The sequence below is a fragment of the Cetorhinus maximus genome, chromosome 2 (assembly GCF_964194155.1).
Source record: "Cetorhinus maximus chromosome 2, sCetMax3.hap1.1, whole genome shotgun sequence".
Lineage (NCBI taxonomy): Eukaryota > Metazoa > Chordata > Chondrichthyes > Lamniformes > Cetorhinidae > Cetorhinus > Cetorhinus maximus.
The window spans coordinates 137,135,635-137,159,977 of record NC_135880.1 but is presented as its reverse complement, the minus strand read 5'-3'; the positions used below and the strand labels follow the sequence as shown (position 1 = coordinate 137,159,977).

The 24,343-nt window shown below is 44.4% G+C and overlaps 1 protein-coding gene across 1 annotated transcript in view; it reads right to left on the bottom strand.

Moving 5' to 3' along the window:
• Positions 1-24,343, bottom strand: part of frmpd1a (FERM and PDZ domain containing 1a) — a 105,683-nt gene that overhangs the window by 30,680 nt on the left and 50,660 nt on the right. The window contains exons 7-10 of the mRNA XM_078559477.1: positions 23,530-23,655; positions 17,944-18,063; positions 13,109-13,245; positions 7,831-7,957 (exon numbers count right to left, since the gene is read on the bottom strand). Coding sequence (XP_078415603.1) covers positions 7,831-7,957; positions 13,109-13,245; positions 17,944-18,063; positions 23,530-23,655 — 510 coding nt within the window. The remainder of the gene's footprint in view (positions 1-7,830; positions 7,958-13,108; positions 13,246-17,943; positions 18,064-23,529; positions 23,656-24,343) is intronic.

Here is a 24,343-nt window from a genome sequence, read left to right as displayed (position 1 = left end):
GTTCGGGTAGATTTGAGCGACTCCTCAGAGCTGACACAAAAAATTAGTTCAAGAGGCAGACACCAGGCTAATCATGTCTTGTCCTGTAGAAGGAGCTGGTGAACTGAGATTTTGCACATTCTAAAGATAGAGACCAAAATCTCTGTTCACATTTTGCAGATGTAGGTCTAAGGACAGAAACAATGCCCTTACCACATACAACACAAATGGGCCAATTTTAATTCTGTTCAGCTTAGCAGGTCTATCAGTGGAAGGTTCTTTTATGACTGGCATGATATGATGTATGTATGTATGACGGTATTATAAATCTTTAAAGACATGTTTTTTAAAGACTACATTTTAAAATAAATAAAACTGGAATTTAAGATGGCTCCTCAGAGCTACCATACAGATTTTGTGGATTAAACCATCTTAACTCTCAAGAGGACGAAGATACCTTTTCTGATATTGACTCACTGTGGTTTTGGACACGAGGTAGATGAAACTCCGTCGAGGTAGATTTGCCTCATCAAAAACAAAAGATTTCATACACCTAAAAATCAATAGGTGGGATATGGATAACAGACTGCGGTTTGAATTGCCATACTACCTTCCTTGGGACCATGAGTCGACACTAATGTGAAGTCACATGATACAGTGGCCATCTTGGCTCCCTACTAAAGATATAGCAGAAAATTCAAACTTTTTTTCAGAGACAGCTTCAGAGTCACAGAGAGAATTCCATCAGAGAAAGTGAGAGAGGGTCTGACAGGCAAAGCCAATGACCACTGCAGCCAATTAAGCAGCAAAGTATTACCTACACTATCTTGAAGGAGAAACTAAGCCTCTCTCTCTCCTCTAATCTGTTCCATATTTAATCCTACCTGTGAAAACAACCTCCAGGCAGATCAACTTTAGGAACCATCACAACTACTGAGAAACCTCTGCATTTTCGAGGTCTTCACTTCAGCTAAAGTAACAACTCAACTAGGAAACATCAGACTAGCACTGAAATAAAGACTGAAATAAATTCCATTTATATAATTACTGTTTCACCTTCAACTCTATCTAGTTGTGTGTGATAGTGTGGGTGAGTCATATGAGTGAGGTGTCACATTTTTGTTAGTCTCTAGAATGTGTGTGAGAAATAAACGAAGCTTCTTCATTTTACACAATACGAAAGCTTGCTGCTAAGTTATTTAAACTGATTCAGTCACTCCGAGGGTGAGAAAATAGACATATCCACATACAAATATATTTGATCACGGGCAATAAAAGTTAACATCTCAAAATTGTCCGTGACATTAGAAAAAGGATGGCTCAAATCTATATGATACCTTATCACACTCCCAGTAGAGTCTAAGGCCTGGATCTTTCCTTTGGCGGGCGTGCGTGAATGGCGAGCCAGGGAGCAGGCAGGAAACAGGCCCCCGACCGCGATCAGCCTATGGCCACAATTTCACACTGGCTGGCCAATTAAGGCACGCCCTGTGTGAAACGTGTCTTCCCAATGGTCAGGAAGGGCTGGGTGAGGATGGGGGCCTGTCGGGTGCCAGGTCCAATGGCGACCCAGCAGGCAGTTTAAAATCGGCAGAGGCAGCTCCCTGAAGGCTGCCTGGGGAGAATCTTTCTGTGGCCTGGAGACTGGAGCAATGGCTTCAACAGTGGCTGGAGACATCAGGCGGGAGGTTAGGTCGGGAGGGCAGGTCAGGTGGGCACTCGGTCCCCTGTTTTACGGACGAGTGCCTCGCGGTCTTCGTGGAGGAGGTGGGTGCCAGGCGGGACACCCTTGTTCCCAGGCATTGCAGGAGGAGGCCACCACATCTGATCAAAAAAGCTTGGGAGGAGGTGGCAGCCGAGGTCAACGGCCACGACATCATGAGGCGCACATGGGTGCAGTGCCGCAAAAGGTTCAATGACCGGCTGTGCCCAGCAAGGGTGAGTACTGTGTTGGCATGGATCAGAGTGGAGAAGTGTTAAGGGCTGGCTGTGCCCCTGTGGAGCTCAGGGGCGTTAGAGTCTGAGTGCCAACTGTCAGTGACGCTGGAGCTAGCCAAGAGGAGGAGCCCTGGCTGCTGGGCCTGAGTGCCTTGCGGCTCGAGGGCATGACTCACATATGACCTGCGAGGTGTTCCTCAGGTGGGGTTGGCCAGGCTGCAATGGTGCTGCAGGTAGACAGTTGACTAATCAAGGTTCCTCTGTCCTTTCAGGAGAAGAGGAGCCATAACAACATAGAGAGGTCAAGGACAGGCAGAGGCCCCCCAAACAGCCTAATACTGACGAGCTTTGAACTGGACATTTTGGAGATGGAGAACCACTGCCTACTCGTTCAGCCGGTCGTGGAGATGCAGGGGCGTCTGACGAAGATAAGAGCGCAGCGCACTGAGGTGAGAGTTTCGGATTGTGCAAACATTCTTGTGTAGTCTCATCATTGATGGGAGCCTCAAAACTGGAGTCCCCATTGATTATTGAAAGACGATGGCACCATGATGCAGATCTCCATTGTCGCACCAGGGTGCCTGGTATGCACGGTGACAGTGGGATGACTTAAACTAATGACATGTCCTTGTTCTCCCTTAGATTCGCCAGCATGCACTCATTTGCAGGACCCCAAAGAGCCACCCCCTAGGCCAGAGGACTGCCAGGCTTCAGATGCACCTGCATGACACCCGCTCTCTGAACCAGGCACCAGTGCAGATACCAGCACCTCAGTGGGCATTAGATTAGCAGCTAGAATGTCAGTGCACAGCAGTGAGGACACTTCACACTCGCTTGAGGAACAGGTGGAGGCAGAGAGTGCCCAGGGCACCGGTAATCGGAGGACTGCTGGAGACTAGAACGATTGCTGGGTAGAAGGCAGATGAAGTTCTCCATTAGGTGGCAGATGCTGAATGGCCAACGGGATGTGCCGGAGGATCTGGCGGATATCCATGAGGGTATGCGTGCCATGGTCTCTGTTGTGGAGGAGTCCATGCGGACTATAAGCACTGGGTTGACCCTCATGGCTGACTGCGCTGCCTCCTCCATTGAGAGAGTGGCAACTCTCATGGAGAGTCAGCTCCAGAGACAGAATCAGGGGTTCCTGGGGTTGCGCTCAGACCTGCAAGCCCTCACACAGGCACTGACCTCAGGTGGTCAGTGTCTGTGTGGGAAGTGGATGAGGCGCCCAGTATCCCAGCTCAGTGCCTGTCCATCAATGGAGATCAGGGAGGCCCAGAGCGACCTCACATTGGTGCATGACCTGCTTGTCGTCTCTGCGGGCTCCTCTCAGGGCAGCTCTGGATGACAGCAGCAGCTCCTCACCCCTCCGCCAGTGATTGTGGTATCTGATGAGGCTGCGATGACTGGGGAGATGCCAACCATAGCACTGGCTGCTCCCTCCCAGGTGGGGCCAGCACAGGCTCCACTGACCAGAGGACGACCGCCAAGGTCATCAAGGTCAACAAGACAACAGAGTCAGCAGGCTGTCCCCAATGCCAGTGTCAGAAGGGGGGCACCAAGATGCAGCACTCATAAACATAAGTTTAAGGCACCATGAGCACAAGACAGACTGTTCACGGGTGATATTCTGTTCTGCCATTTTGTATATATTAACAAAAATATAAACATTTGTTTATATGTTCATTGGTGTGGGCATTAACACCAGATACGATAACGTTCATTTGTTTTGAGTGTCAAAATTATATACATTTTGTTTTTGTCGTAATGGCCTGAGTATGCTTCACCTTTTTTATTTTTTTGGGGCAGTGTATGCCAGAATCTAATGTTGGACATGAGTAGCTCTAAACTTTATTGCGCAGGCACTGAGTGGACTTTGGCTTCAAATGAAAGGGTCATTTCAGACATTCAGGATGGAGGCGACAGCCCTGGCATGAGGTCGAAGCAGATCTTTGGCAGCCTAGCTGAAGAAGCGTTGGATCAAGGTGCCTCTGGTGTCCCTGCCTCCCTGGAGGTTACCGAGGTCTACCTCCATGCCCTCAGTGTTCTCCTCACCGTGCTCCTCTTCTGACTCACCACTGAATTCATCCTCTGTGGCCTGTGGAGCTGCGTCAAGGTCCTCTTCCTCCAGTGGGACTCCCCTTGCCAGTGCCTGATTTTGCAGAGCGCAGCATGCAACTACTATCAGTGCCACCCACTCTGGGGGGTATTGTAATGCTCCCCCTGAATGGACCAGGCATCAGAAGTGCATCTTCAGGAGTCCTATGGTCCTCTCTCCACTAAGATCCCCCATTGACCCCTGAAAAGAGCCGGAGGCATAGAAGTTGAGGGTCACTGTGACCTTCAGAGTCACTGGCATGGGACGTCCACCCACACAGTCAGAGCTGATCTCAGGCCCAATCATATGACAAATGGAGGTCAATGTCTCCCTGGAGAGGCGGAGCCTCCTTTGACATTGCACCTCAGACATATTGAGGTAGCTGCATCGCTGCCTGTGAACCCTGGCAGCAGGATAGTGGCATTTTCTGCAGCCCCTTCCACCCTGGGCTGCCAGCTGGCCCTGCGCCCCTTGTGCCTGCACCTCTCCTCCCACAGGTAACTCCCCTGAAAGCTGCATTGGGACACCTGGCCTCCTCTCCCTTCTGCCCCTCTCATCCTCCTCAGAAGAGGTGCCTCCAGCGGAGAGCATGATCCCCACTACCAGGGTTACAGAAGGCTGTCTGGTACCTGAAAGGATTCACACAGTCAAAAATCTACCGGGGCCTTAGAGACACCAATGAGTCTGAAATGAAGCCTGGAAATGCTAAGACTGAAACTCAGAACAGAGTTGAAGCTGTCAAGTTCAAATAAGCAACCAGCAGCAAACTATCTCCTAAACTCCTCGCTACTCACACCGGCAATGCTGCTAACCCTTTTTATCCCGCCCTTGGATGAGATTTTGCAAAAAGTGGGCTGCCCGCCTGTCCATTTTGCCTGTGCAACGAGCGCGAAATCGCACGGGCAAAGTAAAGTCGGGATCAATTGTCTTTTTAATGGCCTTAAGTGGCCTTTTAATTGATGGCAGGCGTGGCTCCGACACCCGCCTATGCCCACCATCCTGAAGACTGCGCACGTGCAGGATGACGTCTGGACGCTCACTCGATGTGCGCCCGCCCGTGAGGCGTAAGATTCTGTCATAAGAGTGCTTCTTGTACAACCAATTATTTATATCCTCGAGATGTGGGTATCACTGGCAAGGCCAACATTTATTGCCCATCCCTAACTGCCCTTAAGAAGGTGGCAATGAGCATGTTTCCTGGACTGCTGCAGTCTGTCTGGTGGAGGTACACTCACAGTGCTGTTAAGGATGGAGTTCTAGGATTTTGACCCAGCGACAGTAAAGGAACAGCAATATAGTTCCAATTCAGGATGGTGCGTGACTTGAAAGGTAACCTGCAGGTGATGTTCCCATGCACTCTGCTGCTTTTGTCTTTCTGGGTTGTAGAGGTCACAGGTTTGGGAGATGTTGCCAAAGAATCTTGGCGAGTCGCTGCAGTGCATTTTGCAGCAATGGTGCACTGATAGTGGAGGGAGTGGATGTTTAAGTTGGTGGATGGGATGCAAATCAAATGGACTTTTTCATGTCCTGGATGGTGTTGATGTTCTTGACTATTGTTGCAGCTGCTTATCCAGGCAACTGGGGAGTATTCCATCATATGCCTGACTTATTTTGAACTGCAGCAACAATTGCAATATATGTATTACCTAAGGAAGGATATACTGTCTCCTTACCTAAGGAAGGATATACTTGCCATAGAGGGAGTGCAATGAAATTTCATCAGGCTGATTCCTGGGATGGCGGGATTGTCCTATGAGGAGAGATTGAGGAGACTGGGCCTGTATTCTCTAGAGTTTAGAAGAATGAGAGGTGATCTCATTGAAACATACAAAGTTCTTACAGGGCTCAACAAGGTAGGTGCAGGAAGGATGTTTCCCCTGCTTGGCTTGGGGGTCTAGAAACAGGGGACACAGTCTCAGCATGAGAGGTAGACCATTTAGAACTGAGATGGGAAGGAATTTCTTCACCCAGAGGGTAGCAAATCTTTGGAATTCTCTACCCTAGAGGGCTTTGGAGGCTCAGTCATTGAATATGTTCAAAACAGAGATCAGTAGATTTCTCTATCATAAAGACATCAAGGAGATAGTGTGAGTAAATGATGTTGAGGTAGAAGATCATCCATGATCTAATTGAATGATGGAGCAGGCTCAAGGGGCCGAATTGCCTACTCCTGCTCCAATTTCCTATGTAAACAGGCCACAAACTCCAACGGAGAACTCCTGCACTGGCTAACTTTCTATAGCACTCTGCCATTGTGATGACAATTGCCATGGGCAAATGTTAAACAAAACTTCAGGGGTTGAGAATATGAAAGGTGAGAACTTAATGGGAAGGGAATTATTTTCCCTCATTTTCTAATGTTTTAAATTCATACTGAATTATTATTCAGCTACATTAGCAAAAAGGACTGACTTCCATTTACGTGGTGCTTTCCATGACCACAGGATATCCCTATGGACTTTACAGCTAACGAGGTACTTTTGAACTGTAGTCACTGTTGTAATGTAGCAGCCAGTCCGCACACAGCAAGAGACCACAAACGGTAATGGGATAGGTGACCAGTAATTTTTATACGCATTGGGATTCCTGCAGCTCCATGTGTTATAAGACTGGCCTTATTGGCAATCTCATAAATAAGGCCCAAACCATTTGTTCACCGTGCAAACTTGACTCCAAAAAAGGGTGCATCAAAGCTACCCTGTGGGACAATGGCTACCCAATCAGATCATTGCTCACTGTGTATCACACAAACTCACAAATGGGCTTAAGGCCCCCACCTCAAAACGTGAAAAGTGCCCAGTCTACCTCAACTGACCCTGGAAGAGTAACATATCTCTAAAAAAAAATGAGCAACAAGTAAAGCTCGAAACAGGATGCTGCTGTCAAGCCAAAAAGATGTTCCGTCTACCACACAAATGAGCAATGTGATATATGAATTTCAGTGCCGGTGTGATGCCAGGTATGTAGGCTGTATCAAACAGCACATCCCTTCAGATAAAAGCAAAATACTGCAGATGCTGGAAATATGAAATAAAAACAGAAAATGCTGGAAAAAGCACAACAGACCTGACAGCATCTGTGGAGAAAAAAACAGAGTTAACGTTTCGAGTCTACACGACTCTCAGAATCATGCAGACTTGAAACATTAACTTTGTTTCGCTCTCCACAGATGCTGTCAGACCTGCTGAGTTTTTCCAGCATTTTCTGTTTTTATAGCACGTCCCTTCAGCTGTTCGCAATAGGCAGAGTAATGACCATACTCAACCAGCCCATGCTTGCAAAAATCAGAACATAATGTCTAACATTAGATGTGATTCAATGATTGGGCAGCACTTGCTGAACAATCCCAAGTGTGCTAAGAAATACGCTAAAATTGATTTAAAATTATCAGTTGGGCTCACAATGTGGCTTACTTAAGTTTGCTAGAAGTACATATATTCATACTCAGGGACCTGTCCTCTGCAGGCAAAAGGGACATGTCCAGGCATTGCATCTTTTTTGAATTAACCAAAAGTGTGGAAGGCAATAGTTCCTTGGTGCATTCACCATGGCAAACAGAGCCGACTTGCCAACCAATAAGCACCCTTTTCTCATGCAGTATAAATTGTTGCTCCCTTTGAAATTTGGCATTCTTGCACCTGTCCTGATGAGTGCGATATGAAAAGCTTCAACCACGTGTCACTTTTTCAGCAATACTTAAGTTCTGTACCAAGCAACTAAAGAGCTAAAGGAAGACCTGAGAAAAGGTGGAAGGCAGGGAGAGGTTAATAACAAGAATAATTTTTACCTCTGGATATTTGGTTATAAAGAATTACCTTTTGTCCTGGTGCAATCAAGCTATGGTTGTTCTTAAGATGATAATTAATGGCCTTTCTGATATCTTTTTCCTTCATGTTATGAAGCAGAGTTGGTGAGACAAAGTTCTCAATTCCCCAATCCTTCCTGCAAATAATAATAATATTGCTTAAGTGTAAATTTAACAAAACTCACAAATATCCCACAGTCAATTAATAGTAATTTCCTCATATGCACAATTGTGGTAGAGTTGGAACAGAGAAACTTACCTTAGAGTCACATGGTGATATGAGTGTGCAACTACACTGTGACACATGACATAGCAATTTAAAATATACAATTCACAACCTCAGGATGTCCCAAAGAGCCTGACAACTAATTAAGCATTTTTAAAGTATAATCACTGTTGTGATGTAAGAAAAGCCGCAGCTAATTTGTGCACAACAATGTCCTACAAATAGCAATGTGACCTGATAGTCTGTTTCAGTGATTTTGGATGAGTGATAAATATGGGCCAGAACTCCCCCGCTTTTCTTCAAAATAGTGCCATGGGATATTTTACATCCACCTGAGAGAATCGACGGGGCCTCAGCTCAATATCTCACCTGAAAGTCACCACCTCCAACAGTGCAACGCTCTCTCTCTACTGCACTGAGAGTGGTGGCGAATGAGGGAAAGGGAGGGTCACAGGGATTGCTGACAACAAATTAAGCTTTACTAAAATGGTTAATTTCATTATCCTGTGATCCTAACAGGTGCTGTGCTTGCAGAGAGCACAGTTCAGCGAACCAGGGCTACAATATTGTAGTTCTACATTTTATTTAGGTTACAGCCTCTTGCTCAGGATGTCAGGTGATGGAATTGGCAATGTGGGTCCTTATTTTTAAACAGGACACCAAGGTGTAAATCATTTTCCTAGCTCATTCTCATTCATTGAAGAACATTCAGCTAAAACCACAGATGTTTTGAGTTTTTTCTGCCTGCCTCATTGTGTCCTAAATGCCCTCTGCTCACCTGAGAGAGAAGTGAAGAACCTGTCCCTCTATTAGTTAGCTGCTCCAAGCATGTAAAATAGACATGAGACTTTCCAAACAACTAGACGATAAATCACCCCAATAATGTCATGGCTGTTTGTTAAGAAGTGGATTGTGAATCTCTTCTGTCCAGCATCTGGACCTGAACAGATGACTTTGGACCTATGGTTCCCAAAGACCTCCAGCGATGGGGTTTCCTCACCTCATATCTGGTCTGTAGTAGACTAACTGATAAAGATTGATTGTTATAATATTCAACAACTCCATTATTCAAACAGTCACTTGTACAGAACTTGAATATTGCTGAAAAGAGAGACATGTTGCCAAAGCTTTTCATCTTGCACTTATCGGGACAAATGCAAGAAATCCAAATTTCAAACAATCACAACAATTTATACTACAGGAGAAAAGAGTGATTGGTTGGCAAGTCAACTCTAATTAGTTGAGGCATTGCCATGGAAAAGCAATAGGGAACTAAAGGCTTCCCAAGTTTTGAGTATTCAAAAAAGATGCAAGGCTTGAATATATCCCTTTGTTTGCAGAAAACGGATCCCTGTGTATGAAAGTATGTCACTTCTAGCAAGTGTAAGTGAGCCACATTATGAGCTTGACTGGTTATCCAGAATTGGTTGTTAGTGTAGTTATTAGCGCATTCAGGATAGTTCAGCAAATGCTTCCCAGTTGCAGAATCACATCTAACAGTAGACGTTTTGGTTTGGACTTTGCAAGCGTGGGCTGGTTGAGTATGGTCTGTATTCTGCCTACTACAAACAACCAAAAGAACATGCAGTTCTGTTGAAGAGTCATACGGACTCAAAACGTTAACTGTGTTCCCCTCCGCAGATGCTGCCAGACCTGCTGAGTTTTTCCAGGTATTTTTATTTTTGTTTTGGATTTCCAGCATCCGCAGTTTTTTGCTTTTACAAAAGAACATGCTGTTTGATTCAATCAGACAATCACTGGGATGCAACGCCTACGAACCTGGCATTGCACTGGCACTGAAATTCATACACAATGTTGTTCACTTGTGAGGTAGGCAGAACATCTTTTTGGACTGACAGTGGCTTACTGTTAGTGGAAACTATCACTCAAGTCAACATTGCATAGTAGCAGCATGAAAGCAATTGGCCAAAAGTTGCACTAGGGGGAATACAGTAAGAATTTGTTGAAAGGGAATTACTTAGAATCTCCAGGCAGCCAGTGCCATCAAGTACTTTAACAGTTAAGGGTTACCAGATGAGCTTTGCACACCCTTAGGGCCTGCAATCACCAGAAAGGCCCTGGGAGCTGGACTGGAGATGGAGGATGAAAACAAGATAGATTAAGTGTGCTCGTCAACAGATAAAGAAAGGACAGATGATCCCATCTTAGATAGGGGCAGAAGGCTTTGCCTGGGTGAAAGCTGAACAATGTTCTTGTCAGTGATGTATAAATAAGCTGGATGCTTGTAATTTGGTAGAATACTACCTCAAGCTGCCTTGAGGTGGTTATCTCCTTGCAATTGCTCAAATAAACAATCGTAACCTGTACCTGAGCCTCCTGTGGTTCGTTTGTCAAAGATACCACAACAGGTTGCCACTTTCAGACCTGAAATTATCCTGGAAAGACAAAGTATCTCAAATATTTGAACAAATGATTAAGCCAGCAGTTTCATGCTACTACTATGCAGTGGCGACGCAAGTGGTATTTTCCACCAACAAGATGCAGACGTCAGTCCAAAAAGACGTTCTGCCTACTGCACAAGTGAGCAATGCCATGTAAGAATTTCATTGCCAGTGTGATGCCAGGTGCGTAGGCCGCAAGTCGCAGTGACTGACTGACTGAATCAAGCAGTATGTTCCTTCGGTTATTCATAATAGGCAGAGTACAGACCGTATTCAACTAGCCAGCGCTTGCAAAACCCAAAACAAAATGTGAGATATGATTCTGCTGTTGGACAGCACTTGCTGAACAATCCTGAATACACTAATAGCTACACCAACAACCAATTTAAGATAGTCAGTCTAGCTCGAAACGTGGCTCATTTACGCTTGCTAGAAGTGATATACATTCTTCTGCAGGAACATGTTCTCTGCAAACAAAAGGAATATGTTCAAGCCTTGCACCTTTTTTTGAGTTAGCTGGGAGCTTGGGGAATCTACAGTTCCCCATTGCTTTCTCCATGGCAACACCTTAGCCTATTAGGGTCAACTTGCCAACCAATCAGTGCCCTTTACTTCAGTAGTATAAATTGTTGTGATCATTTGAAATTTGGCATTCTTTTGCGTTGTCCTAATGAGTGCAAGATGAAAAACTCCGGCAATGTCTCTTTTTTGGCAATAACTCCAAAGCTTGGCAGATGGAGTATAAAGTGGGAAAATGTGAGGTTATGCACTTTGGCAGGAAAAATAGAGGAGCTGAATGTTATTTAAGTGGAGAAAGACTGCAGAAGACACAGAGAGATTTGGGAGCCCTTATGCATGAATCCCAAAAAGCTAACATACAAGTTCAGCAGGTAATAGGGAAGGCAAATGGAATGTTGGTCTTTATTTCAAAGGCAATGGAGTATAAAAATAGGGAAGTTTTGCTAAAACTATACAAGGCACTAGTCAGATCACACCTAGAATACTGTGAATAATTTTGGTCCCCTTATCTTATATTGGCATTGGATGCATTCCAGAGAAGGTTCACTCGGTTGATCCCGGGTATAGAAGGATTTTCTTATGAGGAGTGGTTGAGTAGGTGGGCCTGTACTCACTGGAGTTTAGAAGAATGAGAAGCGACCTTATTGAAACATAGAAGATTCTTAGGGGGGTTGACAGGGTAGATGCTGAGATTTTGTTTCCCCTTGCGAGAGAGTCTAGGACCAGAGGGCATAATCTCGGAGTAAGGGGTCGCCCATTTATGATAGAGATGAGGAGGAATTTCTCCTCTCAGAGGGTAGTGAATCTGTGGAATTCTATACCACCGAGGGCTGCAAACGCTGGGTCATTAAGTATATTTAAGGCTGAGATAGACAGATTTTTAATCAGTAAGGGAATCAAGGGTTATGGGGAAAAGGCAGGAAAGTAGAGTTGAAGATTATCAGATCAGCCATGATCTCATTGAGTGGCGGAGCAGACTCGATGGGCTGAATGGCCTACTTCTGCACCTACGTCCTATGGTCTTATGGTCCATTATTGTTGTATCATGTGGCTACGAATATGAAGGAGACAGATGGTACTTGATCTTTTACTTGTCCAGCAATTTTTTTGTTCCAATTGGACACCGAGAAATCATAAACATTTAATATTCCTCTTTACATTGCACCATATCTTGCAGTATGGATATTTTGCCTAGTGGGATGCTTCTTCGAATATGAAGTTCGGACCCCAGTGATGTCATCAGAGCCAGTTTGCCACTGTAACCTGCAGCCTGTGCGGTAAAACTATTGCGGCCTTCTTGCTCAAGTGAGGACAAGAGAAGCTTGTGCCAAAAGAGACCCGAAACAGGTAGGCCTTTTAATTTTTTTTTGACTTTCCTTGTCTAAGAGGGCAATGCCCAGGAGGCATGTTGCCAAAAATTGCATTCCTGCTCACCAGCTGGCTACTGTTTCAGGTACCAAGGTCATGCCGGCAAGTCTGGGGGCAAAAACTGTCTGAGCCTCAGTCTGTTTGGGTCAGAGGATTTTGGTGCTTGTCTTGGCTTCCTGCCTGCTCGATACCTACCCAATTTGCAATTAGGACTTGATGAAATCTGAAAAACTATGGAGTGCCAGGGAGGAGACCCTCAGTGCAGATGATTAAATATGAAAATCCAAGGTTGATCTCGCTTAAAGGAGATGACTGGGGTAATTCTGTAACATCCTTGTGAAGTGATTCATGATTATGATGTCCCTCTGACCAGGAATCTCACAAATGATGAGTGCTGATAACAAGGAATGTCTTTAATGAGGGATCTGGCTGCTGTGGTCTTGCAAAGAATGTCTTGTTAACAATGAGTTCCCCCAACCAGGAGTCTCACTAGCAAGGCACCTTATTAATTGTTAGCTGGGAGCCTTGCTAACAAGAAATCTCATTAATGAGGAGTTTCACTAACTAGGGGACTACTAATGAGAGATCCCACTAACAAAACTTGCTAACCAGGCATCTCACTAATGAAGTGTCTTGGTAATGAGACGTCTCAAAAATCAGGTGCCTTGCTATCAAAAAGTCAATGTAGTGCAATGTGGACAAAGTTTGGTGTGAGGTGCAGCTTTTAAGCTGAATCAATGCACAGCTCAACCCTGTGAGATATGTTGACTCACTCAATGTACTTCATGGAGACTTTCTGTGACTGCTTGGAGGTGAGGATGCATTCCTGAATCTGCAGTGCTGAAAGACGGATAGCAGTGTTGCATTTCATCTCCATAGCAAACTTTTCCTGCAGCACATCATTGCAACTCTGTAAAAGAGAAGACCGTGAAAGTCACTACACACAACTGTCTAGAAAAATGTTCAAAGCAATTTTTTTTCACTCATTCATGGGATGTGTGTGTCACTGCCTCAGCCAGCATTTATTGCCATCCATAACTGCCCTTGTTTAGAGGGCATTTAAGAGTCAACCACATTGCTGTTGGTCTGGTGCCACATGAAGGCCTCACCAGGTGAGGACAGCAGATTTCCTTCCCTAAAGGACATTAGTGAACCAGGTGGGTTTTTGCAACAATCGGCAATGGTTTCAAGGTCATCATCAGACTTTCAATTCTGGAGTTTTATTGTGGTGGGATTCAAACCCGGGTCCCTGGGGCATTACTCTGGGTCACTGGAATACAGTCCGACAATAATACCACTAGGCCACCACCTCCCCTATTCACCATCATTTATAAATCCTTTCATAAAATCATTGAACTTTATGGCACAGAAGAAACCCATTTGGCCCATCTCACTAATGAAGTCTGCCCTGGTTCTTTGAAAGAGCTATCAATTATTCCAACTCCTCTGTTTTTTCCCTATAGTGGTGTAATGTTTCCCTTAAAGTAAATATCCAAATACCTTTTGAAAGTTATTATCAGACCTGCTTCCACCACCCCTTCAGGCAGTGAATTTTAGATCATAACATGTGTAAAGATTTTTTGCCTCATCTGCCCCCAGTTCCTTTGCCATAAATCCATGTCCTCTGGATCTGAGTGAAAACAGTGAAAACAATTTCTTCTTATTTATTCTATCAAAACCCCTCATAATTTTGGACACATCCCTTAAATCGCCCCTTAATCTTCTCCACTCTGCAGAGAACAATCCCATCTTCTCCAGTGTCTACACATAACTGAAGTCACTCATCCCTATAGGCCAACTATAACTTTTCCATGAATATAGGACATCCTTGAATATAGGAATTGCCAGACACAAGAAGATCATGCCCATCTAGTTCACCATCTACAATCCTGATAGACCAATGATGCAATGATATTGGAATTATTGACTAATCAGAGCAATCAATCTCTAACAATTAATCTACAACAGAACCAGGCATGAAGTGAGGAAAAACCCCCAGCGGTGGAAAGCTTCGGGAGGTCCAAATTCACCTTTTTCCTCCCAAATCTGCTACACTTACCAAATGTCATGTCTCAAATTATTCATATAGCGTATCCCAAAATGCTATTTCCTGAAAGGAATCTATCTAATTTTTATTTGAATCACCCAACACTAGATGCTTCCCTTGACTCCTGCAGGAGTATTTTCCACAGATTGGCCATTCACTCACTGAAATATTACTTTTACATATTATTTTTAAAACTATCCCAATTTAAACGCAGACTGGGTCCTCTGGCTCTATTGTTCTGGACAAGCTGAAGTATTTGGTCATGGTCGTGATATTCATAAAGGAGTTTTTTTTTAATTCATTCACGGGATGTGGGCTTCACTGGCTGGGCCAGCATTTATTGCCCATCCCTAGTTGCCTTTGAGAAGGTGGTGGTGAGCTGCCTTCTTGAACCGCTGCAGTCCATGTGGTATAGGTACACCCAGTGCTGTTAGGGAGGGAGTTCCAGGATTTGGACCCAATAACAGTGAAGGAACGGCGATATATTTCCAAGTCAGGATGGTGAGTGACTTGGAGGGGAACTTCCAGGTGGTGGTGTTCCCATCTATCTGTTGCCCTTGTCCTTCTGGATGGTAGTGGTCATGTGTTTGGAAGGTGTTGTCTAAGGAGCCTTGGTGCATTCCTGCAGTGCATCTTGTAGATGCTACAGATTGCTGCTACTATGCATCAGTGGTGAAGGAAGTGAATGTTTGTGGATGGGTTCCAATCGAGCGGGCTGCTTTGTCCTGGATGGTGTCAAGATTCTTGAATGCTGTGGGAGCTGCACTCATCCAGGCAAGTGGGGAGTATTCCATCACATTTCTGACTTGTGCCTTGTAGATGGTGGACAGGCTTTGGGGAGTCAGGAGGTGAGTTACTCACCACAGGATTCCTAGCCTCTGACCAGCTGTTGTAGCCACAGTATTTATATGGCTAATCCAGTTCAGTTTCTGGTCAATGGTAACCCCCAGGATGTTATTAGTGTGGGATTCAGTGATGGTAATGCCATTGAATGTTAAGGGGCGATGGTTAGATTCTCTCTTGTTGAAGATGGTCATTTCCTGACACTTGTGTGGCATGAATGTTACTTGCCACTTCTCAGCCCAAGCCTGGGTATTGTCCAGGTCTTGCTGTATTTGGACATGGATTGCTTCATTATCTGAGGAGTCACGAATGGTGCTGAACATTGTGCAATCTTCAGCGAACATCCCCACTTCTGACCTTATGATAGAAGGATGGTCATTGATGAAGCAGCTGAAGATGGTTGGGCTGAGGACACTACCCTGAGGAACTCCTGCAGTGATGTCCTGGAGCTGAGGTGACTGACCTCCAACAACCACAACCATCTTCCTTTGTGCTAGGTATGACTCCAACCAGCGGAGAGTTTTCCCCCTGATTCCCATTTACTCCAGTTTTGCCAGGGTTCCTTGGTGCCACACTCAGTCAAATGCAGCCATGAGGTCAAGGGCAGTCACTCTCACCTCATCTCAGGAGTTCAGCTCTTCTGTTCATGTTTGAACCAAGGCTGTAATGAGGTTAGGAGCTGAGTGGCCCTGGCAGAACCCAAACTGGGCATCAGTGAGCAGGTTATTGCTAAGCAAGTGCTGCTTGATAGCACTGTTGATGACCCCTTCCATCACTTTACTGATGATCGAGAGTAGACTGATGGAGCAGTAATTGGCCAGGTTGGATTTGTCCTGCTTTTTGTGTACAGGACATACCTGGGCAATTTGCAACATAGCAGGGTAGATGCCAGTGTTGTAGCTTGGCTAGGAGCGCGGCAAGTTCTAGAGCACAAGTCTTCAGTACTATTGCCGGAATGTTGTCAGGGCCCATAGCCTTTGCAATATCCAGTGCCTTCTGCCTTTTCTTGATATCATGTGGAGTGAGTTGAATTGGCTGAAGACTGGCATCTGTGATGCTGGGGATCTCCGGAGGAGGCCGAGATGGATCATCCACTCACACTTCTGGCTGAAGATTGTAGCAAATGCTTCAGCCTTATCTTTTGCAATGATGTGCTGGTCTCCCCCATCATTGAGGATGGGGATATTTGTGGAGCCTCCTCCTCCAGTGAGTTGTTTAATTATCCACCACCATTCGCGGCTGGATGTGGCAGGACTGCAGAGCTTAGATCTGATCCGTTGGTTGTGGGATCATTTAGCTCTGTCTATCACTTGCTGCTTATGTTGTTTGACATGCAAGTAGCCCTATCTTATAGCTTCATCAGGTTGACACCTTATTTTTAGGTATGCCTGGTGCTGCTCCTGGCATGCCCTCTGCACTCTTCATTGAACCAAGACTGATCCCCTGTCTTGATGGTAATGGTAGAGTGGGGGATATGCCGGGCCATGAGGTTACAGATTGTGGTTGAGTACAATTCTGCTGCTGCTGATGGCCCACAGTGCCTCATGTACGCCCAATCTTGAGTTGCTAAATTTGTTCGAAGCCTATCCCATTTAGCACGGTTGTAGCGCCACACAACACGATGGAGGGTATCCTCAATGTGAAAGCGGCATGCCGTCTCTACAATGACTGGGTGGTGGTCACTCCTGCTAATATTGTCATGGACAGATGCATCTGCGGCAGGCAGATTGGATGAGGTCAAGTATGTTTTTCTCTCTTGTTGGATCCCTCACCACCTGCCGCAGACCCAGTCTAGCAGCTATGTCCTTTAGGACTTGGCCAGCCCAGTCAGTAGTGGTACTACCAAGCCACTCTTAGTGATAGACATTGAGGTCCCCCACCCAGAATACATTCTGCACCCTTGCCACCCTCAGTGTGCAACGTGGAGGACTTGGAAGGGCACTGATTCATCAGCTGAGGGAGGTACGTGGTAATCAGCAGGAGGTTTCCTTGCCCATGTTTGACCTAATGCCACGAGACTCCACGAGATCCAAAGTTGATGTTGAGGACTCCCAGGGCAGCTCCCTCCCGACTGTATACCACTGTGCTGCCTCCTCTGCTGGGTCTGTCCTGTTGGTGGGACAGGGATGGTGATGGTGGTGTCTGGGACATTATCTGTAAGATATGATTCATGAGGATGACTATGTCAGGCTGTTGTTTGACTAGTCTGTGAGACAGTTCTCCCACTTTTGGCACTAGCCCCCAAATGTTAGTAAGGAGGACTTTGCAGGGTCAACAGGGCTGAGTTTGCCGTTGTTGTTTCCAGTGCTTAGGTCAATGATGGGTGGTCTGTCCGGTTTCATTCTTTTTTTGAGGCTTTGTAGTGGTTTGATACAACTGAGTGGCTTGCTAGGCCATTTCAGAGGGCAATTAAGAGTAAACCACCTTGCTGTGGGTCTGGAGTCACTTGTAGGTCAGAAGATCTCCTTCCCTAAAGGGCATTAGTGAGCCAGATGGGTTTTTACAACAATCGACACGGTTATCATTAGACTTTTAATTCCAGGTTTTTATTGAATTCAAATTCCATCATCTGTGGGTAGATGGAACCCCGGGTCCATCCCGGGGGGTGGTGAGATTCAAACCTGGGTCCCCAGAGCATTACCCTGGGTCTCTAGGTTACTAGTCCAGTGACAATACCACTACGCCATCGCCTCCCGATCCTTCAAGTGAAACAGATACCTGTAAGTAGAGGTATTCAAAGGCAACTGGATCATCTTGTAAAAGCACAAGTGGATCTCTTGGCAGGAAACACACCCTGAAGAGACACCTATAGTCACGGGGTTCTCGCTTCTGAACTACCTGTGGCAAGAATAGAAAACATTTAGATCGGTAATTAATTTATTATTGTCGCATCTTGGAAATAATTAATAAATCATTTTCTTTCAACTTATGTTTTAACAAGAAGTATTCTTTCATTGGATGATGTTGAGGTCAGGAGGAGGGCCTCATTCCTGGGTAAATTTGTTGATATCAGCCTAGCAGGCTTCCCTTTTTCATTGGAGGCCCAGATCCCCTTGATATTGAGTGTTTTTTAATTATTTTAGATTCAACACCATTTTTAGTAGACTTCCAAAAAACACTGTACTTTCAAATTTGAATCAGTCTGCACGCACATTTTGCAGTTGAACAGATTAAACATAAGAACATTAGAAATAGGAATTAGAGAAGGCCATTTGGTTCTTAGAGCCCCCTCTGCCATTCAACAGGGATCCTGACTGATCTCCTACCTTAACTCCACCTTCCCACACCATCCCCATGTCCCTTAATTCTCTTAGTATCCAGAATCTATCAACCTCTGTTTTGAAAGGAACTCAACGACTCAGCATCCACAGTTCCAGAGTAGAGAATTCCAAAGATTGACAACTCATTGCGTGAAGAAATTTCTCTTCTCTCAGTCCGAGTTGGGCAATCCCTTATTCTGAGACTGTGACTGTGTTCTTGATTCACCAGCCAGGGGAATCATTTTATCAGCATCTACCTTTTCAACTCCTTAAAAATGTCATAGTTTTAATCAGATCACCTCTCATTCTTCTAAACTCCAGGGAACATAGGTCTAATCTATTCAATCTCTCCTCATAGGACAATCTTCTCATTCCAGAAGCCGATCTAATGACTGATTGCACTCCCAAGTATATCCTTCTTTAGGCAAGGACACCAAAGCTGCACACAGTTCCCCAGGTGTGGCCTCACCAATGCCCTGTATAATTATTGTAAGACTTGTTTACTCTTATACTCTAATCCTTTTGTAACAAAAGCTAACGTACCATTTGTCTTCCTAATTGCTTGTGATACCTGCAGGTCAACTTTCTGTGATTTATGTACAAGGAGACCGAGATCCCTTTGAATGTAAACATTTCCAGTTTCAAGAAATATTCTGCTTCTTTTATTTTTCCTACCAAAGTGGATAACTTCATCAGATTGGATCCAATGTTCTTGTCCACTCACCCTATCTTATTTCTCTGCAGCCTCTTTCAGTCCTCCACATCATGAACTTTCCCATCTAATTTTGTATCATCAGCAAACTTGTATTTGTTACACTCAATTGCCTCATCCAAGTCATTAATATTGATTGGAAATAGATGAGGCCCAAGATTTTATCCTTGTTGTACTCCACTAGTTACGGCCTGTCAACCGAAAAATATTATGTTTATTCCTACTCACTGTTTTCTGCCCATTAACCCATCCTCAGTCCAGATTAATATATTATCCCCCAATCACATGAGTCCTAATTTTATGTAATAACCTCATGTGTGGCAACTTAGTGATGCTTTCTGAAAATCCAAAAACCCTTAGGACAGAATCTTCTGTTCGGCATGCGGGGGTGGGCCCTGCATGCCGACTGGTAAAATTACGTGCGGTGACGTCAGGCATATGTCCTGATGTCACTGTACGTCATTCTGATTTTCCGTTCGGCAGGCACACACCGGAGTCGGCTGAGTACCCGCTGAACTGTCAAAGGCCTGTTAAGGCCATTAGTCAAACAATTAAGCTAATTGAGAAAGCTGCCTGTCCAACCTTAAGGTTGGTGGACAGGTGAAGAGCCCAGGCGGTCTTTGCATTTTTCATGAAACCTCATCCACGGGTGGGATGAGGGTTCTTGAAGGGTTTATAACATTAATAAATATTTTTGGAATGTTTGAAAAACATGTCCCAGCTCATGTGACAGCGTCACATTAGGGGACATGTGTAAATGATTTTTTAGCTTCTTTATTTGAAATTTGCATTATGAAATTAATATCCCTGAGGCAACTCTGTGCCTCAGGGAGATTTCTGCGCTCTTTCACACGCATGCGCAGAACCTGACTCTCCCTCCACCCCCCCACCCACACAGATAGCGCTGAGCACTTCGGGGCGTGCGTCATGTTGGGTGGGCCTTAATTGGCCTGCCCACGCAAAATGGTGGCATACAGCTGATCGTGGGCAGTGATCAGCTCCGCGCCCACCCCTGCCCATGCCCGCTCCCGACCGGCCTGCCCGACGGGGACAAAATTCTCCCCTTAATCCACTGGTTCTCCCTTATTTATCCTACATGTTAGATCCTCAAAAATCCCTAATAGATTAGGCAAACATGATTTTCCTTTTATAAATCCGCGATGACTCTGCTTGATCATATTATGATTTTCTAAATGCCCTGTTATCATGTCCCTAATAATAAATTCTACCATTTAACCTTTTACTGATGTTAGGCTGACTAGCCTACAGTTCTCTGTTTTCTCTCTTCCTCCCTTCTTAAATAACAGGGTTATCTTTGCTACCTTCCAATCCTTGGGAACTGTTCTAGAATCTAAGGAATTCTGGAAGATCAAAACCAATCCATCCACTATCTCTGCAGCTACCCTTTTAAAACCCAAGGATGCAAGTTTGTCCATTCCATGAAATCTGTCACCACTTAGTTTCATTAATTTCTCCAGTGCTATTTCTTTACTCAGGCTGATTACCTTAAGTTCCTCATTCCTGCTGGACCCTTGGTTCCCCATTATTTCCGGAATGTTTTTTCTGTTTTCTATTGTGAATGTTTATGTTTAACGTCTCTGCCAGTTCGTTATTCCCTCTTCTAATTTCAGCTGTCTCTTCCCACACCTACTTTCACTAATCTCTTCCTGTTTACATACCTATAGAAATGATTGCAACACACAGTAAATGGCATCTTGTTAAATGTGCTGATGAATTAAGTTACTCTAATGCAAGTTGATAATTGGGGAAAAGTTGATTGAGGAACTGAGAACTGAACTTGTGAAAATAAAATGGGCAACTATATTGGCAGACAACAATATAGAACAACAATGGGAAACATTTGAAATGGTGTTCAACAGAGAACAGGAAAAATATATTCCGCTAAAAGGGAAAAACAAACATAACACTAGTGGGTCTCACCGAATGAATAAAGATATAAGGGGACAATTAAGGGTAAAGAAAGGAGGCACCCATTAAGTACATTGGCAGCAGAGGTGTACAGGGTAAGAGAGAATACAAGGAGTTTAGGAGAGGAGTCAAAAAACAATTAGGAAGGCAAAAGGGAACAATGAATTTAAATTGCCAAAGTACATAAAACAAAGTGTTAAAATATTTCATAGGCACATCAATAAAAAAAGGATTAGGACCATTAAGGGATAGACAAAATAATACAGATAAGGATAGAGAGATTACAAAAATATTAAATAATCATTTTGCTTTGCTATTTACAAGGGAGATATATCGGGTAGATATGATTTTGGATAATGAGATAACCAATAAAATAAGTGCACTTAAAATTTAAAAAAAGGGGGATGTATCAAATAAACTGACTCGAAGAGGGTAAAAGTCCTGGCGCTAGATGGATTGCATCCATATATTTTAAAAGAATCTAGTAAAGAGACAGCAGAGGTACTACTACTCATATTTAATAATTCTTTAGAAAAAGGTATAGTTGTGGAGGATGATGGATAGCGAATGTAATCCCTAGATTTAAGAAGGGGAGCAGAACATGTCTGGGACTTATAAACCAATCAGTTTAACATCAGTAGGAGGGTAAATAATGGAATCCCTTACGAAAGGAGAGAATAGAAGAACATCTAAAAAATATAATATTGTCAGCACAGATTTCAACGGGGAAAATCTTGCATGACCAACCTTACTGAACTTTTTGAGGCCAGAGAATGTGGAGTCGGGACAAGTGGCAGAATGGATCGCTATCTGGCTTCAGGACAGAAAGCAGAGAGTGGGAGTAAAGGGTAATTATTTGGCAGAAGGTGGGGAGTGGTGTTCCACGAGGATCAGTGCTGGGGTCACTGCTATTCACAATTTAACGATTTGGAATTTGGAATCAAAAACATAATTTCTAAATTCACTGATAATGCCAAATTTTGGGGGGCAGGGTGGGTGGGGGGGTGGAATAGTTAATACTGAGGAGAGAAGAAAGACTGCAGCAAATTACAGGGGGACATTAATAAACTTCCAGAATGGGCAAATAATTGGCAAATGAAGTTCAACACAGATAAATGTGAGGTAGTACATTTAGGTGAGAAGAATGGGGAAATCACTTATTACTTGGAAGATGCAAGTCTAAGTGGGGTAGAGGAACAGAGGGATTTCAGAGTACAAATACACCAATCACTAAAAGTTGGGCCACAGGTTAGCAAGGCCATGAAAAAAAATCTAAGCACTAGGCTTTATTTCTAGAGAAATAGAATTGAAAAGTACGGATGTTATGTTAAACCTTTATCAAACCTAGGTTCGACCATACTTAAAGAGTGCAGTTCTGGTCGCCATATTATAAAAAAGGTATAGAGGCACGGGAGAGGGTGCAGAGAAGATTTACAAGGATACCAGAAATGTGTGGGTATACAGATCAGGAAAGGATTGACAGGCTGGGTCTCTTTTCTCTTGAAAAAAGGCTGAGGGGTGTCCTGCTAGAGGTCTTTAAAATTATGAAAGGTTTTGAAAGAGTGGATACAGAGAAAATGTTTCCTCTCCCATCAATACAAGGAATCAAATAGGAAATTCAGAAGAACCTTCTTCAGCCAAAGAATGTGGAATGTGGGTATTCAGCATTGCAAGCATTAATGTGGGACTGGAGAACAGTACCACCCACAATGTGATGTAGGTATGATAATAGACTGTGTGTAGAAGTAAACATGAAGATAGCACCTTGTTAGGGTTATACCTTGGAGCTATGTATATAGTTGTGTGTTAACAGTCAACAGTTTACATTAAACCACACAAGCCCCCAGATCTCTGAGTGAGACACAAAACAATCTGACAACTGAACGCACTACCACAGGGAAATTGAAGTGAATAGAATAGGTGCATTTAGGGCAAGCTATAAGTGAGGAGGTAATGGAGGGTTAAGATGATACATTTAGATGAGAAAAGATTGGAGGTGCCTCAAGTGGAACATAAACAACAGCATGCATTGGTTGGGCCAACTGGCCGGTTTCTGTGCTGTATATCCTATGTAGTCTGAAATTGATCAGGAACATGAGATTTCAATACCGCACCTGATTTCGATAAAGACAAGAGATGCTGCTTTTATACAGTCTTCACTTACAATGCCTCCATCTCTGGAACCTTTCCCCAGGCTGCTGCAGGAGAAATGACATTTCAAATATGCCAGACTTGATGAAATCATCAGCAGACCAATGTTAAGTAATACCAAAGACAGATATACTGAGTGGCTAAGAGTTTCACTCAGTAGAAGTGGATAACTTCAATTCTCCACTTGTGAGTTTGCAAACTCTCGTGACTATCATCCCCTAACATCTTCAATGCACAGAATCCTCATCATACCTGCTCAATGATCTCATCGTCATGTAAGAGGTAGATCTTGGTGAAACTGTATCGTTCCTTCAAAGCAAGGGCAAAATGCTCTATACAGCGGATGGATAGCTTTGACTTCAGGGTTAGGATGATATCCTGTCAATTAAAGAAGGAAAGGGTGAAATTCATTTCTTATTGCCTTTGTAATTTTCCATGGGACCCACTTGAGGACTCATGCCACAGTTATCCATCAGTAGTTGGCATTCACACAGCACTGCTCCTTTATAAGACGACTCCCAGGCCAATGTAAACTTTGCAGAAATAAAAAGACAGAAATAGGGTCCTAAAATATCCTTAACATCCTACTCTACCCACTGTCTGACCCACTGCAATATCCACAGCCTGCAGCTCCTGTTCTATCTACAGTCTACACTATTTACTGTGCCAGCTATCTGAGCCCCCTGCTATCCACTGCCCAAACCCCCTGCTCTATCGACTGCCCGAACCACCTGCTCCACCCACTGTCCAAACCTCTTGCTCCACCCATTGTCCAAACCCCCTGCTTCATACACTGTCTGAATCCCCTGCTCTACCCACAGTCCAAACCCCCTGCTTCATACACTGTCTGAATCCCCTGCTCTACCCACAGTCCAAACCCCCTGCTTCATACATTGTCTGAATCCCCTGCTCTACCCACAGTCCAAACCCCCTGCTCTAACCACTGACCAAACCACCCACTCCATCCACTGTCCAAACCCCCTGCTCCACCCACTGTCCAATCCCCCTGCACCACCCACTGTCCAAACCCCCTGCTCCACCCACTGTCCAAACCCCCTGCTCCACC